The sequence below is a fragment of the Mesoplodon bidens genome (genome assembly GCF_964165515.1).
Source record: "Mesoplodon bidens genome assembly, chromosome: 3".
NCBI lineage: Eukaryota > Metazoa > Chordata > Mammalia > Artiodactyla > Ziphiidae > Mesoplodon > Mesoplodon bidens.
In genome coordinates, this window is record NC_138178.1 from 62,151,900 (window position 1) to 62,167,303 (window position 15,404).

The 15,404-nt window shown below is 36.2% G+C and overlaps 1 protein-coding gene across 5 annotated transcripts in view; it reads left to right on the forward strand.

The window, feature by feature from the left end:
* NEO1 (neogenin 1) overlaps positions 1-15,404 on the forward strand; it is a 246,175-nt gene that overhangs the window by 89,283 nt on the left and 141,488 nt on the right. For all 5 annotated transcript variants that reach the window (XM_081229240.1, XM_081229243.1, XM_081229241.1 and 2 more), the window contains exon 5: positions 323-459. In XM_081229240.1, the coding sequence (XP_081085366.1) occupies positions 323-459 (137 nt within the window). The remainder of the gene's footprint in view (positions 1-322; positions 460-15,404) is intronic.

Below are 15,404 nucleotides of genomic sequence, written 5' to 3' on the forward strand. Positions count from 1 at the left end.
AAAAAAAAACTGGGCAGAGTAAAGAAGCAGAGATGGATTGTGGGAAGTAGAATTGGTCACAAAAATGATATCCCTTTGGGAATAATTAAAGTGTTGGAGATAATTCATTGTAACATTTTGATTTGTATTTGTGATATTTATGCATGTGAAATATGAGCAAAGCAAATTGGACTAAATTAAATTCTCATATTTTATGTTGGTCTCAGTCCATCTATAGCTGTATAAATAATACTGTCTCCTAAGTGTTTTATCTGTTTTATGTGGAATGTTTTTCAGGTATTATTTTCCTGGTTCTGAAATGTATCAATATTTTTTAATGCAGCTCTGAAAGATTGGTATTGCTGGCAGGTGGTAGTCTGGAGATCAGTGATGTCACCGAGGATGATGCTGGCACTTATTTTTGTATAGCTGATAATGGAAATGAGACAATTGAAGCTCAAGCAGAGCTTACAGTACAAGGTATGCAAATATTTCCTTTATAAATTTTAAAAATCCTATGTAATTTATGGGTTTGTAATTATTAAACGTTAATGTGGAAGAGGCAATACACCATAATAGTTAAAAGTAAATGGGCTACTTGAGTTCAAATGCTGGGTCTTATACTTCCTAGCTATATAACCATAGGAAATTTACTTCTCTGACCTTCATTTTTCTCATCTGTAAAGTGGAGATAATAAGAGTACTTACCTCACTGGCGTTGTTTTCAGGACTAGAAGAGTAATGCTTGTAAAACTCCCAGAATAGTGACTAGAATATGGGAAAAGCTCAAAGTTAGTTATTGTTGTTATTATCTGTAGTGTAGGGTAGGGAAGGGTGTGATCTATGGCATCTGGAAGGTTCAGTTCACTTTTCTTCTCTCAAAAATGCTGTCTCTTTCTCTGACACAGAACCACATATCCTAAACATTGGTGTTCCCTCCTTTAGGGTGAATAGATCACCTAGGAAGGAGCGCAGTGTGGCTCTCAACATAACACCTGTTTGATGTGATGATTTCTTTCTTTTCAACTAATGCTGACCATCACAGCATCTCCCTTGTAGGTTCTCTGATTTGGAAGTCAAAGAAAATGACCATGGCATGTACACATAACCTCCCCATCTCCCTTGTTCTTCCTCCATATGGAAATGTACCCTCAGAGGAACATTTGCTCTCTCTCCTATGAATTGTCTGCAAATCTGTCTTTGTTTCAGATAAAAATCTTTAAGATCTTCTCTCTTACTTTTAGGGAAATCCAGCACTGCTTGGATATGTAGAGGTATATATTAACTTACTATATTCATTATCAAGTTGTCTCAAAGTGTATTGTATTTGATAGAATACTTCCTGATACATGGTTTGGGGTGATCTCGTATTTTATATGAAGGTTTCTTTCTCTTGGTACATTTTGTGGGTTTCAGAGTGGAAAGTAGTCACATTCCTACTCTGTTTGATAGGAATTGGGGAGCACATTGGGGTACTGTGCTGGCAGAGGCATAGAATGTTTATATTCTGTATTGCTATTTGTGGGTGGATTCATAATCTCTGCAAATCAAAAGAGCAGGCCTTAGAATTCATATAACTGTTACCTCACTTGAGCTCAACCATTGCTCTGGCTAGATAGTAAGTAGGATTAGACCAGTGGTAGAATGACTGATTTCTTTACCTCTAGGTAATTGGAACTGGACAAGTAAAATATTAGTGAACTTCCGTGCCTCCCTTGGTGGATGTTTTCTCTTTTTGTTTTTTTTTCGTTGGTCAGGTTCTTGGCTTGGTACTCTCTCCATTTTTCTACCTGTGCCTCAGTTTCCTCCAAAGTAAAATACCTTGTTATTAGCCTCAAATGGGAGGCGTAGTGTCTGCCATATGTATTAGTTACATTTGTCCATGCAATTAATTTCTACTCTTTGTTTTTATTCATTGTATGGAATCTAATTAAGATTCTATTAGCTTAATTAACTGCAGTTTTTAGTTACAGGATAACACATACATCTGGTACTTTGTATCCTGTTCCATCTTATCATCTGTGCCTAAAGAAAATGCCCTTTAAGTGAATACATTCTAGAAAACTGAGAAAAGAATAAGAGTGAAGAAACGCAGATATTAAAATTAAATAACCTTCTCCAATCAAAACAGCATGGCATTGGCCCAAGAATAGACTAGACAATAGAAAGGAATAAAATCCAGCTGTTACAAGTAATTATGGGACTTTAAAATATTATCAAATTGGTACTTCAATTCAGAGGGGAAAAGTGTTTTATTTATTAAAGGGTATTGGTACAAAAGACTTTTAAGTGGAAGGAAATAAAGTTGGATCTCTACTTCAGTTCAAATGTCTAAATGTGAAAAGGTGAAGAATATTTGGGATAGCATTTGTATTATCTCTGATGGGAGAGACTATCTTAGGAAAAAGAGAAAATGGCATGTCAAGCAAAAACCAACACATTCTGACAACATACACATTTTTTAAAAGTTATAGGGGCTTCCCTGGTGGCGCAGTGGTTGAGAGGCCACAACAGTGAGAGGCCCGCGTACCGCAAAAAAAAAAAAAAAAAAAAAGTTATAGAAAATCCCTGTGCAGATGATAGACTGGGAGAAAATATTTGTAACGCATAACTGAGAAAGGGTCAGTCAGAATCATTAAAATAAAGAGACCTTTCAGAAAGAGATTTTTTTAAAAAGAACCTAAAGAAAGCTGATAAAGACTGCCAACAGGCAATTCACAGGAGTTTATTAGCTATTTGCATTTCTTCATCAGTAGATAGTCAGTTTTACTAGCAGTCAGAAAAAGACAAATTTAAAAGATACCATTTTCCCCACCATCATATTGGCAAAAATTAAAAAGATTTTGACCTTCAGAGAATGTGGTGTGGTGCTCAGAACTGAAAAGTATTACTGATACCATCTTACCAGTACAGAATAGAGCAAAAACATCACCTCCTTGGTACTAGATATTGTATTCCACAGTACAGTTTAAGGTTGAACTAGCTTTTTTGATACCCTTATTTTAGGGAGCAACCAAATTCATTTACTTACCAAGTCTTCTCAACAGTTCACCAACTCTTTCTTTTCCTCCCCAACTTCAATTGGGGAGAATGTCTAAGGTTCTATGTTAGGTCCTTCCATTTTTGCCTACTATTGAAATAGCAGCCTAACTGCTAACTTCTCTATATCTAACATAGTTTCAGATTGGCTTGAGGCTAATAGTTGTACATATGTGTTTGAGAGTGCCTGCCATGATTTTGATTTTCAGAAGATGACTGGGGAACTCTGGTGCTTAAAAATATCTCAAGGTCAAAAATCTTAGTGAGCAGACCAATAGAAGAGTTTTGGTTGTTTTTTATTTCACCCAGAAGTTTACACCGAATGCTTTATAAGTCTATGGTTGATGAAAAGTTAGAAAAAATAGGTAAAAGGTGTTTTCAAAGGTATGAAGCTAGAGATGGCATAAGATTTCTATCCATGAAAGAATTACTCTCTAAACTAGATGCCCCAGGTAGCTTTTTCGGTGGTAAGATGTTCTATTAAATATTAACTTTTCATTCATCTGCTTGCCTGAAATCTTTGAACTGGGTTGGGAGTGGTTGAAATTGAGCAAGACTTTACACCTTTGATGAAGAAAGTAGTTTCTAGGCTGGTTTCCATTTTCTGTCAAACTAATTCTAGCTGTTGACTCCCTCACCCAAAATGAACTCTGAAGAAACTAAAGGAGTGAGAGGGAATTATGGGGAGACTGAGGCGCTATGAACCTGTATGTGTTTATGGATGAGTGAAAGATGGTTTGTGGGGGTGGTGGCTGCAGCCTGGGATGAAGGACTGCCAGCGGTAACAGTGAGAAAGTAGATTGGAAGGAAGCTATTAAATTTTATCTTACTCGCTGGTGTTGCCTTGAGACTATCTTTGCCTGTCTTTTCACAGCAGAAATGAACAGGAATGGCCCAGGCTTCCATGTCCATTCAAAAGGTCTACTGGGGCTCTGATGGCATTAATGAAACTGGTATGGCCTGACTGCCCTTAGGGGATCACTTTTCAACTTTTTCCCCCACACTGCCTCCAAACTCCCAAATTGGTAGGTTTTAACCTAGGAAGACTCTGAGGCCCGTGCTATTTCTACCTAAGAATTTAAATATGAAACCTTGACCAGAGGAGTTACCTGTGGAATGCCCAGCAAATTGGAATAAAAAACAGTAGTTCTGAGGTCCTTAGGGCTCTTTGCTCCAAGGCTCATCCTCCTGCAGTTAGGGCCTGGTGACCATACATGTTCTCAGATAGAGAGGCTGGTACACCAGAAGAACATTAGTTTATAGCCAAACTACTCCCCTGAATTGTACAGCTGCTCTCAGAGAAAGACAACCAAGTGAATAACATATACCATCTGATGGAGAATTAGTGGAAGAATTGACCAAGAATTTAAAATAAGCATGATAAATACATTTAAGGAGATAAGAAAGATATTAGCAATATAATGCAAGAACTAGAAAATGTGAAAACAGAACCAAGTAGAAATATTAGGTATGAAAAATGTAGTGAAGATAAAGAACACGGTAGACTGAGTAATAGTCTAAGGTATACAGCTGATGAACAAACTCCTGAGTTGGAAGATTACATTGAGAAACTCTCTAAGAACATAGCATTAAATGAGAGAATGCATAGAATAAAAACCAAGGGGTGTGAAAGTTAGATGTAGAAGGGCTTGTATCCAGATAAATAGGAATCCTAGAGGAGATCTGAAATAAAAAGAGAGAAAGAAATATTTGAAGAAATAATTAAGATAAATTTCTCAGAATTAAAGATTAATGGAAGACCTTAGATTGAGAGGGCTTTTAATGACTGCTAAATATTGGGGAGGAGAAAACACTCACCATTAGACTCATTTACAGTGGCTGATAACATCAAAGTCAAAAAGAGCTTCTAAAAGCTCCCAGTGACAAAGAGCAGATCACCTATAAAGAGACAAGAATTAGATTGCACCTAGTGTTGATTTTGAGAGATGTGATTTCAAGAGGACAGTGGAGTAATTTTTTAAAGGTTTAAAGGAAAAGAACATTGAATTCACATAGCATTTATATGTACCCGAAATGTGAGGCATAGTAAAAATTCTCATCATACAAGACCTAAGAAGGTTTGCTACACAAAAATACACACTGAAAGCACTTTTGGAATGAATACTCAAATAAGAAGAGACACATTCAGGAAAGGCTGTAAGAGATATGGGAGTTTTAAAATGTAGCCCCCAAATTCTTTGAAGTCCTCCTAGTGAGTGCTGGAGTTTATTACACCCCTTGTCCTTGAATCTGAGTAGGCCTAGAGCTATTTGAATCAATAGAGTTATCACAAGACTTCTGAGGCTTATAAAAAGCCATGTAGAGTCCTCTTGGTTCTCTTGAAGTTAGTGCTTTCCAGACACTTCCTCTTGGGATCTCCATCTCAGAACCTAGCTACCATGCTGTGTGAAGCCCAGACCACGAGGAAAGCCTACATTGTAGGTGCTCTAATAGACAGCTCCACCTGAGACCAACTTTCAGGTCATCTAACCAAGGAACCAGACTTGTGAATGAAAAAGTCTTCAGTTGATTTCAGCCCTCAGCTTTCTGTGTCACCCCCAGACATTCAAGTCTTCTTAGACATTGTGGAGCAGAGATAAGCCATCCCTGCTATCCCTGCTGTGCTCTGTCATAATTTCTGACCTACAGGATCTGTGAGCATAAGAAAATAATGGTTGTTTTATGCCAATAATGGTTGTTTTATGTTTTGGGGTTTGCTGTGCAGCATTAGTAACTTGGGAACATTCATTATTGTTGTTTTTTAAAAAGGAGAGAATCAAAGTAAAGAAAAAGTATGTTAATGATAGCCAACTACTAAAATTTTTGACAATACAAAGTAGTGGGTGTAGACAGGTGTATGTGTGTTGTTAGGAGAAAGCTAGAAATACTAATATCTGTACACCTATAGATATAAATATTAAGAAGTAAAATATGAGTTTGGAACTTAAGGGCAATTACCACAGAATGAAATAGAATATACATATAGCTTTTAAACAGCAGAAGAAAGGTTTATCCAACTGAAAGCACAAAAGGGGGAAAAAATAAACATTGTATAGTATAAAGACAAAGTATGAATAAAATGTAGAAATAACTCCCAATATAATGGTAATTTTAATAATGTAAATAGGTCAAGCTCATCAATTAAAAGCAGATTAGATTACAAAAACACCCCAATATTTTGTTTGCAAAGATACACATAAAACTAATAAGACAGTGAGATTTAAAAGAAAAGGATGGAAAAGACATAATAGGCAAAACAAAAGAAAGTTGAGATAGCCAGCTAAAAGACGAAAATAGCAGAAGGAACATTTATTCGTAAGAGGAATCATAGATCAAGAAGATATAACACAAAACATACAGTCAACAAATCACAGCAAGATCTTTTTTGATCAACCGCCTAGAGTAATGGAAATGAAAATACAAATAAACAAATGGGACGTAATTAAACTTAGAAGCTTTTGCATAGCAAAGAAACCATAAACCAACCTGAAAGACAACCCTCAGAATGGGAGAAGATATTTGCAAACGAAGCAGCTGACAAGGAATTAATCTCCAAAATATACAGACAGCTCATGCACCTCAATATCAAAAGAACAAACAACCTAATCCAAAAATGAACAGAAGACCTAAATTGACATTTCTCCAAAGAAGATATACAGATTGCCAACAAACACATGAAAGGATGCTCAGTATCACTAATCATTAGAGAAATGCAAATCAGAACTACAATGAGGTATCACCTCACCCCAGTCAGAGTAGCCATCATCAAAAAGTCTGCAAACAGTAAATGCTGGAGAGAGTGTGGAGAAAAGGGAACCCTCCTACACTGTTGGTGGGAATGTAAATTGGTACACCCACTATGGAGAACAGTATGGAGGTTCCTTAAAAAACTAAAAATAGAGCTACCATATGACCCAGCAATCCCACTCCTAGGCATATATCCAGAAAAAACCATAATTCAAAAGGATGCATGTGGGCTTCCCTGGTGGCGCAGTGGTTGAGAGTCTGCCTGCCGATGCAGGGGACACGGGTTCGTGCCCCAGTCTGGGAAGATCCCACATGCTGTGGAGCGGCTGGGCCCGTGAGCCATGGCCCCGGAGCCTGTGCTCCGCAACGGGAGAGGCCACAACAGTGAGAGGCCTGTGTACCGCAAAAAAAAAAGGATGCATGCATGCACCCTGATGTTCATTGCCGTACTATTTACAATAGTCAGGATATGGAAGCAACCTGAATGTCCATCAACAGAGGAATGGATAAAGAAGATATGTTACATATGTATAATCTGGAATATTACTCAGCCATAAAAAGGGATGAAATAGTGCCATTTGCAGAGACTTGGATGGATCTAGGGATTGTCATACAGATTGAAGTAAAGTCAAAGAGAAAAATAAATATTGTATGATATCGCTTATATGTGGAATCTAGAAAAATGGTAGAGATGGACTTATTTGCAAAGCAGAAATAGAATCAAGATGTATGGTAATTTATGATTACCAGGGGGGAAGGGGGGGTGGGATGAATTGGGAGATTGGTAATGACATGTATACACTACTATGTATAAAATAGATAACTAATGAGGACCTACTGTATAGCACAGGGAACTCTACTCAGTGCTCTATGGTGACCTAAATGGAAAGGAAATCTAAAAAACATGGGATATATGTATGACTGATTCACTTTGCTGTACAGCAAGAAACTAACACAACATTGTAAAGCAACTATATTCCAATAAAAAGTAATTAAAAATAAAAGAAAGCTAAAAAAACAGTATAGTCAATATAAATATATATGCAGCCTCAAAATATATCAAACAAAAACTAAATAACAGCTGAGGGAAATAGATAAATCAATAATTGTTAGAGAGTTTACGATGCTCCTCTCAGAAAATGACAGAAGAGACAGAAAAGTTTAGGTTGGCCAGAGTTACCTCTACTATTTAATAACATAGTTCTACCAGTACCATAAGAGAAGAAAAAGAAATAATAGTGTTGAAATGGGAAGAAGAGATAAGATTGTTCTATTGACAGATGATTTGATTGTCTACCTGAAATCACCTACAGAATCAGCAAACTAGTATATAATAGAAAACAACATTGGGCAGGTTTGCCATACAGGATAAATTTATCAAAATCAAAATTATTTCTCTATACCAGCAATAATCAATAGAAAATATTTAATATTTAAAAAGAAAAATTATTTTAAAATAGATACATTTTCAGTAGAAAAAACTATAAAATATCTAGAAAGATAACTCACCAAGAATATACAAGAGCTTTGTCAAGAAAAATTTAAAACTCTAGTAGAGAACATAGATGATAAATAAGTAGCAAAATAGATATTTCATGCTCTTGGATGGGTTGATATAATATTTAAAATGTCATTTATCCTCCCAAATTAATGTATAAATTTGTCGTACATGAATCAAGATTCTTAATGGATTTTTTGATGAACCTGGAAGTTTTCTTCTAAAATGTACAGAGAAGAATAAAGGTTTGTGAACTACTGGGTTTGCTATGGAAAGTAAAAAGAGTGAGAGCTTGCTGTACAAGATATTTAAACGTATTAAAAAGTCACAGTGATTTTTTTTTTTTTAAAGAAAGTATTGTATGTCACAAGAACTGAGAAATAGACCAGTGGAAGGAATGAGGAATGGGCTAATTGTTCAGTAAATGGTTTGGGGGGAAATGGCTTCCTAAAATGGAGAGAAAAAAAATTGAATTTCTATGTTACAATGATCATGCAAATGACTTGCATTTGGTTTAATAGTGACTGAAATTTGAAGGGCAAAACTGTAAAGTTAATAGAAGAAATTGTAGGAGAATAACTTTGTCACCTAGGAGCAGGAACAGATTACTTTAGGTAAAACTTTAGATGCAGAAATCATGACATAAAACATTGATGGCTTTGATCGCATCACAAATTGATGATATTTTTCATGAAAGTTAGGTGATGAAAGAAAAATGAGCAAAGGAAAAGTTAAATATTTGGGTAAATCTAAGTGAATATTGAATATGTAAAATAATAATGTTATATGAGATTTAAAATACAGTACACAAACGTATAAGTCAGGAGTAAGGATATGGAGTTAGTCTTCTAAGGTTCTTAAAATTTCCAGCAAGTGGTGAAGTACTACTTTATATTAGAGATTAATAAGGCAGGGATGTGTACTGTAATCTCTGTGAGAAGCCTTGAAAGAATAATAGAAGAATCTATAACTAACAAGATAATAGAAGAAGAAAATAAAAATAAAATTAAAAATTCTCCAAAAGAAGGTAAGAAAGGAAAGGAAAAGGAATATAGAATAAGATGGACTAATAGAAAGCAAATAGTGGGATGGTAGGTTTAAATACAAATATATCAGTAATTGTAAATGGACTAACTACTCTAATTAAAAGTCAGATTGGAAAGAAATTAAAACCTAACAATGTATTACTTATATGGGAGACACACTAAATATAAGGATACAGAAAATTTGAAAATTACAAGGATGGAAAAAGGTAAACCATGCCTAAACTAACTGGAAAAAAGCTGTTGTAGATACCAAGCAAAAAAGCAAGATGCATTATTAGAGATAAAGTGGGACATTTCATATTATTAAGAGTTAATATACCAGGAAAATAAAACGATTCTAAGTATGTATTACCTCATAACATAATTTCAAAATGTGAAAGGCAGAAACTGATAGAACTACAAGGAGAAGTAGACGAGACAAACCCACAGTCCTAGTGATAAATTTTAACACACTTCAGTAGCTGATAGGATATGTAGCACAGGCAAATAAGTACATACAAAATAAAAACCACAAAGTTATATTACAGAACTGAACAGCACAATTAACAAACTTGACCTTATTGACATTTATAAAATATTGCACCAAACAAATAAACTCTATGTTTTATAAGTGCCTGTGAACCGTTACTATTGGGTGGGCCAAAAGATTCCTTCAGTTTTTTCCGTAAGATGACTCTAGTAGCACTTAGATGTCTTCAACTTCATTTAAACAATTTTGTTGGATTGTATGTGATAGTTGTCACATCAGCATGCATTTAAAGCAAGACTTATCAAAATTGGTGAATTTTTTTTTTTTTTTTTTTTTTTCTTTTTGCGGTATGTGGGCCTCTCACTGCTGTGGCCTCTCCCGTTGCGGAGCACAGGCTCCGGACGCGCAGGCCCAGCGGCCATGGCTCACGGGCCCAGCCGCTCCGCGGCATATGGGATCCTCCCAGACCGGGGCACGAACCCGCATCCCCTGCATCGGCAGGCGGACTCTCAACCACTGCGCCACCAGGGAGGCCCAAAATTGGTGAATTTTTGTAGAGCCATTTTAATATTGAAGATGGAAGAAAAAAGCAAAATTTTTGGCATATTATGCTTTATTATTTCAAGAAAGGTAAAAACGCAACTGAAACACAAAAGAAGATTGTGCAGTGCATGGAGAAGGTGCTGTGACTGATCAAACTTGTCAAAAGTGGTTTGCCAAGTTTCATGCTGGAGATTTCTCGCTGGACAATGCTCCACGGTCGGGTAGACCAGCTGAAGTTGATAGCGATCAAATCAAAACAATAACTGAGAACAATCAACGTTATACCACACGGGAGATAGCCAACATACTCAAAACATCCAAATCAAGTGTTGAAAATCATTTGCGCCAGCTTCTTTATGTGAATCGCTTTGATGATAGGGTTCCACATAAGTTAAGTGAAGAAAACCTTCTTGACTGTATTTCCCCATGTGATTCTCTACTTAAATATAATGAAAATGTTCCGTTTTTAAAACAAATTGTGACGAGTGATGAAAGTGGACACTGTACAACAGTGTGGAATGGAAGAGATCATGGGACAAACGAAATGAACCACCATCAACGACACTGAAGGCCGGTCTTCATCCAAAGAAAGTGATGTTGGGCTTCCCTGGTGGCGCAGTGGTTGGGAATCTGCCTGCCGATGCAGGGGACACGGGTTTGTGCCCCAGTCCGGGAAGATCCCACATGCCGCGGAGCGGCTAGGCCCGTGAGCCATGGCCGCTGAGCCTGCGCATCCCGAGCCTGTGCTCCGCAACGGGAGAGGCCACAACAGTGATTGGCCTGCATACCGCATAAAAAAAACAAAAAAAAACAAAGAAAGTGATGTTGTGTATATGGTGGGATTGGAAGGGAGTCCTCTTATTATGAGCTCCTTCTGGAAAACCAAATGATTAATTCCAACAAGTACTGCTCCCAGTTAGACCAACTGAAAGCAGCACTTGTTGAAAAGCATCCGGAATTAGTCAACAGAAAACGCATAATCTTCCATCAAGATAATGCAGCAAGACTGCATGTTTCTTTGATGACCAGGCAGAAACTGTTACAGCTTAGCTGGGAAGTTCTGATTCATCCGTCGTATTCACCAGACATTGCACCTTTGGATTTCCATTTATTTTGGTCTTTACAATAGTCTCTCTCTTTTTTTTAAACATCTTTATTGGAGTATAATTGCTTTACAATGGTGTGTTAGTTTCTACTTTATTACAAAGTGAATGATGGAAAAAATTTCAATTCCCTGGAAGACTATACAAGGTACCTGGAACAGTTCTTTGCTCAAAAAGATAAAAAGTTTTGGGAAGATTGAATTATGAAGTTGCCTGGAAAATGGCAGAAAGTAGTGGAACAAAAGGGTGAAATACATCGTTCAATAAAGTTCTTGGTGAAAATGAAAAATGTATCTTTTATTTTTACTTAAAAAACCAAAGGCACTTTTTGGCCCACCCAATAAAATATACCATATACTGACTACAGGACAAATCTTAAATTTGAGAGAATAGAAATTCTATAGGTTTGACCACTGGAATTAAGGTTGGAACTAATTACAGAAAAGTGACTTAAAAAAAAAAAGATAAGTTCAAGATCTCCTAGTGTTTGAAACTTAAGTGACTCACTTTGAAATAATCTGTGGGTCAGAAATGAAATGATGAAAATTTAAAAATAGGTCATATCTTTGTTAACTTAACCTTTCAAAACTTAGGGGACGCTTAGAGGAAATTTATAGCCTTAAGTACATATATTAGAAGGGGGAAAATGCTGAAAATTTAGCGATTTAAATATATATCTCAACGAATGGGTAAAGAGGATGTGGTACACACACACACACACACACACACACACACACACACACACACACACACACACACACACACACACACACACACACACACACACACACACACACACACACACACACACACACACACACACACACACACACACACACACACACACACACACACACACACTGGAATACTACTCAGCCATAAAAAGGAATGAAATAATTCCATTTATAGCAACATGGATGGAGCTAAGGATTATCATACTAGTTGGAGTATGATACAAATGAAATTATTTACAAAACAAAAACAAACATAAGAAAACAAACTTATGGTTACCAAAAGGGAAGGGTAGGGGGAGGGAAAAATTGGAGTTTGGGATTAGCAGATACAAACTTCTCTATATAAAGTAGATAAACAACAAGGTGGTACTGTACTGTATAGCACAGGGAACTATATTCAATATCTCGTAATAACCTATAATGGAAAAGAATCTGAAAAAGAATATATATATATATTATATGACTGAAGCACTTTGTTGTACACCAGAAACTAACACAATATTGTAAATCAACTGTACTTCAATAAAATAAATAAACAAATAAATATCCATCTCAAAAAAGCTATAAAAAGAATAACAAATTTAACCCAAAGTAAACAAGTAATCATAAGAGCAAAAATTAATGAAATAGAAAACAAACAGTCAAAATAAAGAGTTTCAGCAAAGCCAGAAGTTGATTCTTGTAAAGAATAACAAGACAAGACTTATATATAACTTGACAAAGGTCTTTATTTAGACCAAGAGTCAGCAAAATACAGCTCATGGACCAAGTCTGCCAACCCCTTCGTTTTATTCAGCCTGTGAACTAAAAATAGTTTATATAGTTTTAAATGGTTGAACAATATCAGAAGAATAATATTTAGTGATATATAACATTTTATGAAATCAGATTTTATTGTCCATAAATGAAGTTTTATTGGCACACAGTCACACTCATTTATGTATTGACTGTGGCTGCTTTCATGCTACAGCAAAGGAGTTGAGTAGTTGTGGCGGAGACCACATGGCCCACAAAGCCTAAAATATGTACTATCTGGCCCTTTTCAGAAAAAGTTTCAACCTCTGATATAGACTCTATAAAGAACTATAGATCAGTAAGTAAACAAAGACAGATAATCCAGTAGAAAATGGGCAAGACTTGAACAGCTACCTCATAGGTCTCCAGGTGACTACTAAACATTTGAAAAAGAGGTTCTTATTAGTTCTTAGAGAAATATAAAGCCACAATGAGGTACCACTGTACTCCACCAGAGTGGTTAAAACTCAAGAGACTGACAATACCAGGTGTTGGCTAAGATGAGGAACAATAATGGGGACTCTAATATACTGCTGTTAGGACTATACATTGATTTAATCACTGTTTGGCAGACTCTACTAAAACTGCATACAAACGTTATCTTTTACAATGGTTGTATTCCTAGGAGTATACTCATCAGAAGTATATAACTATATGCATCAAAAAACATGCATGATAATGTTCTCACCAGCTTTATTCACAGTAAATCAAAACCAGAAACAATCAGCCATAGAATAGTGTTCTAATCATACAGTGGCATATTATCAACAATGAAAATTGACAGACCACCGCTCAACAACATGGATAATACCATTGAATCAAAAAAGCCAGGCACGAAATTATACATACTGTATGATTCCATTTTTATAAAGTTTAAAAATAGGCAAAACTAACCTATGGTTTTATTTTTTTAAATCTTATTTATTTTTTTATACATCAGGTTCTTATTAGTTATCCATTTTATACATATTAGTATATATATGTCAATCCCAGTCTCCCAATTCATCACGATAGTGATCACTTTTGGACAAGAGCAGGGTAGTGACTATTGCACAATGGGGTCTCTGGTGTGTTAATGTTCTATTTCAAAATCTAGGTGGTATTTACAGTAATTCAAGCTGTAATGTTAATGTGTGTCACATGAGGCCTTCTCTTTTCGTTTATAGATAGGAAGTCACTATGTACAAAAAATTTTTGGAAAATTTTATATTGAATCTTGTCCCATAACTGAAAGTATTTGTTTCTTTTTCTGATGGGGAAAGCAGTTTATGAGAAATGGTTGGAGGTTATATATGTGTATTTATTTATATAGTTATATTTATAGTCATAGCTGTCTGATTTCTGTTATTTTTTAAAAAGTTACAGCTACAGGAAATGCCTTAGTGAGTGTTAATGCAGAAAGGGTTATAAGTTCAGTCCTCATCTGTTAAATATTTCAAATTTATTGTTTTATCGTTAACTCCTGGGATTTCTACACATGCTGTGACGTGAATTAGCTCATCGTGTATTTCCTGTCATCTCAGATTGTCGATAACACTTAAAATGGGTCATGAGTTTTTTTTTTAAACAGGGGTTTTTCCTTTTCTCTTAAAACATTCATAATTGCCTATGATACACATCCTCCCTCCCCCCCAAAAGAATAAATTTTTCCATTTGTATTTTTGTGAGACAAATTGATAAATTCTAAATTGACTTTGTTAATACTCATAACAAATCTATCACTGAAGTTTTAAATTACACCATCTTTCTCTGAAATCATACCCTAATGTCACCCTATTGGGTTGGCCAAAAGTTCCTTTGGTTTTTAATTAAAAATAAAAGATACATTTTTGATTTTCACCAAGAACTTTATTGAACAGCATATTCATCCTTTTGTTCCACTGCCTTCTGCGATTTTTCAGGCAACTTCATAATTCCATCTTCCCAAAACTTTTTATCTTTTTGAGCAAAGAACTGTTCCGGGTGCCTTTTACAGTCTTTTTTTTTTTTTTTTTTTTTTTTTGTGGTACGAGGGCCTCTCACTGTTGTGGCCTCTCCCATTGCGGAGCACAGGCTCCGGACGCGCAGGCTCAGCGGCCATGGCTCACGGGCCCAGCCGCTCCGCGGCATGTGGGATCTTCCCAGACCAGGGCACGAACCCGTGTCTCCTGCATCGGCAGGCGGACTCTCAACCACTGCGCCACTAGGGAAGCCCGCCTTTTACAGTCTTACAGGGAATTGAAATTTTTTCCATTAAGAGAATATTGTAAAGACCAAAATAAATGGAAATCCGAAGGTGCAATGTCTGGTGAATACGACGGATGAATCAGAACTTCCCAGCCAAGCTATAACAGTTTCTGCCTGGTCATCAAAGAAACATGCAGTCTTGCTGCGTTATCTTGATGGAAGATTACGCACTTTCTGTTGACTAATTCCGGATGCTTTTCAGCGAGTGCTGCTTTCAGTTGGTCT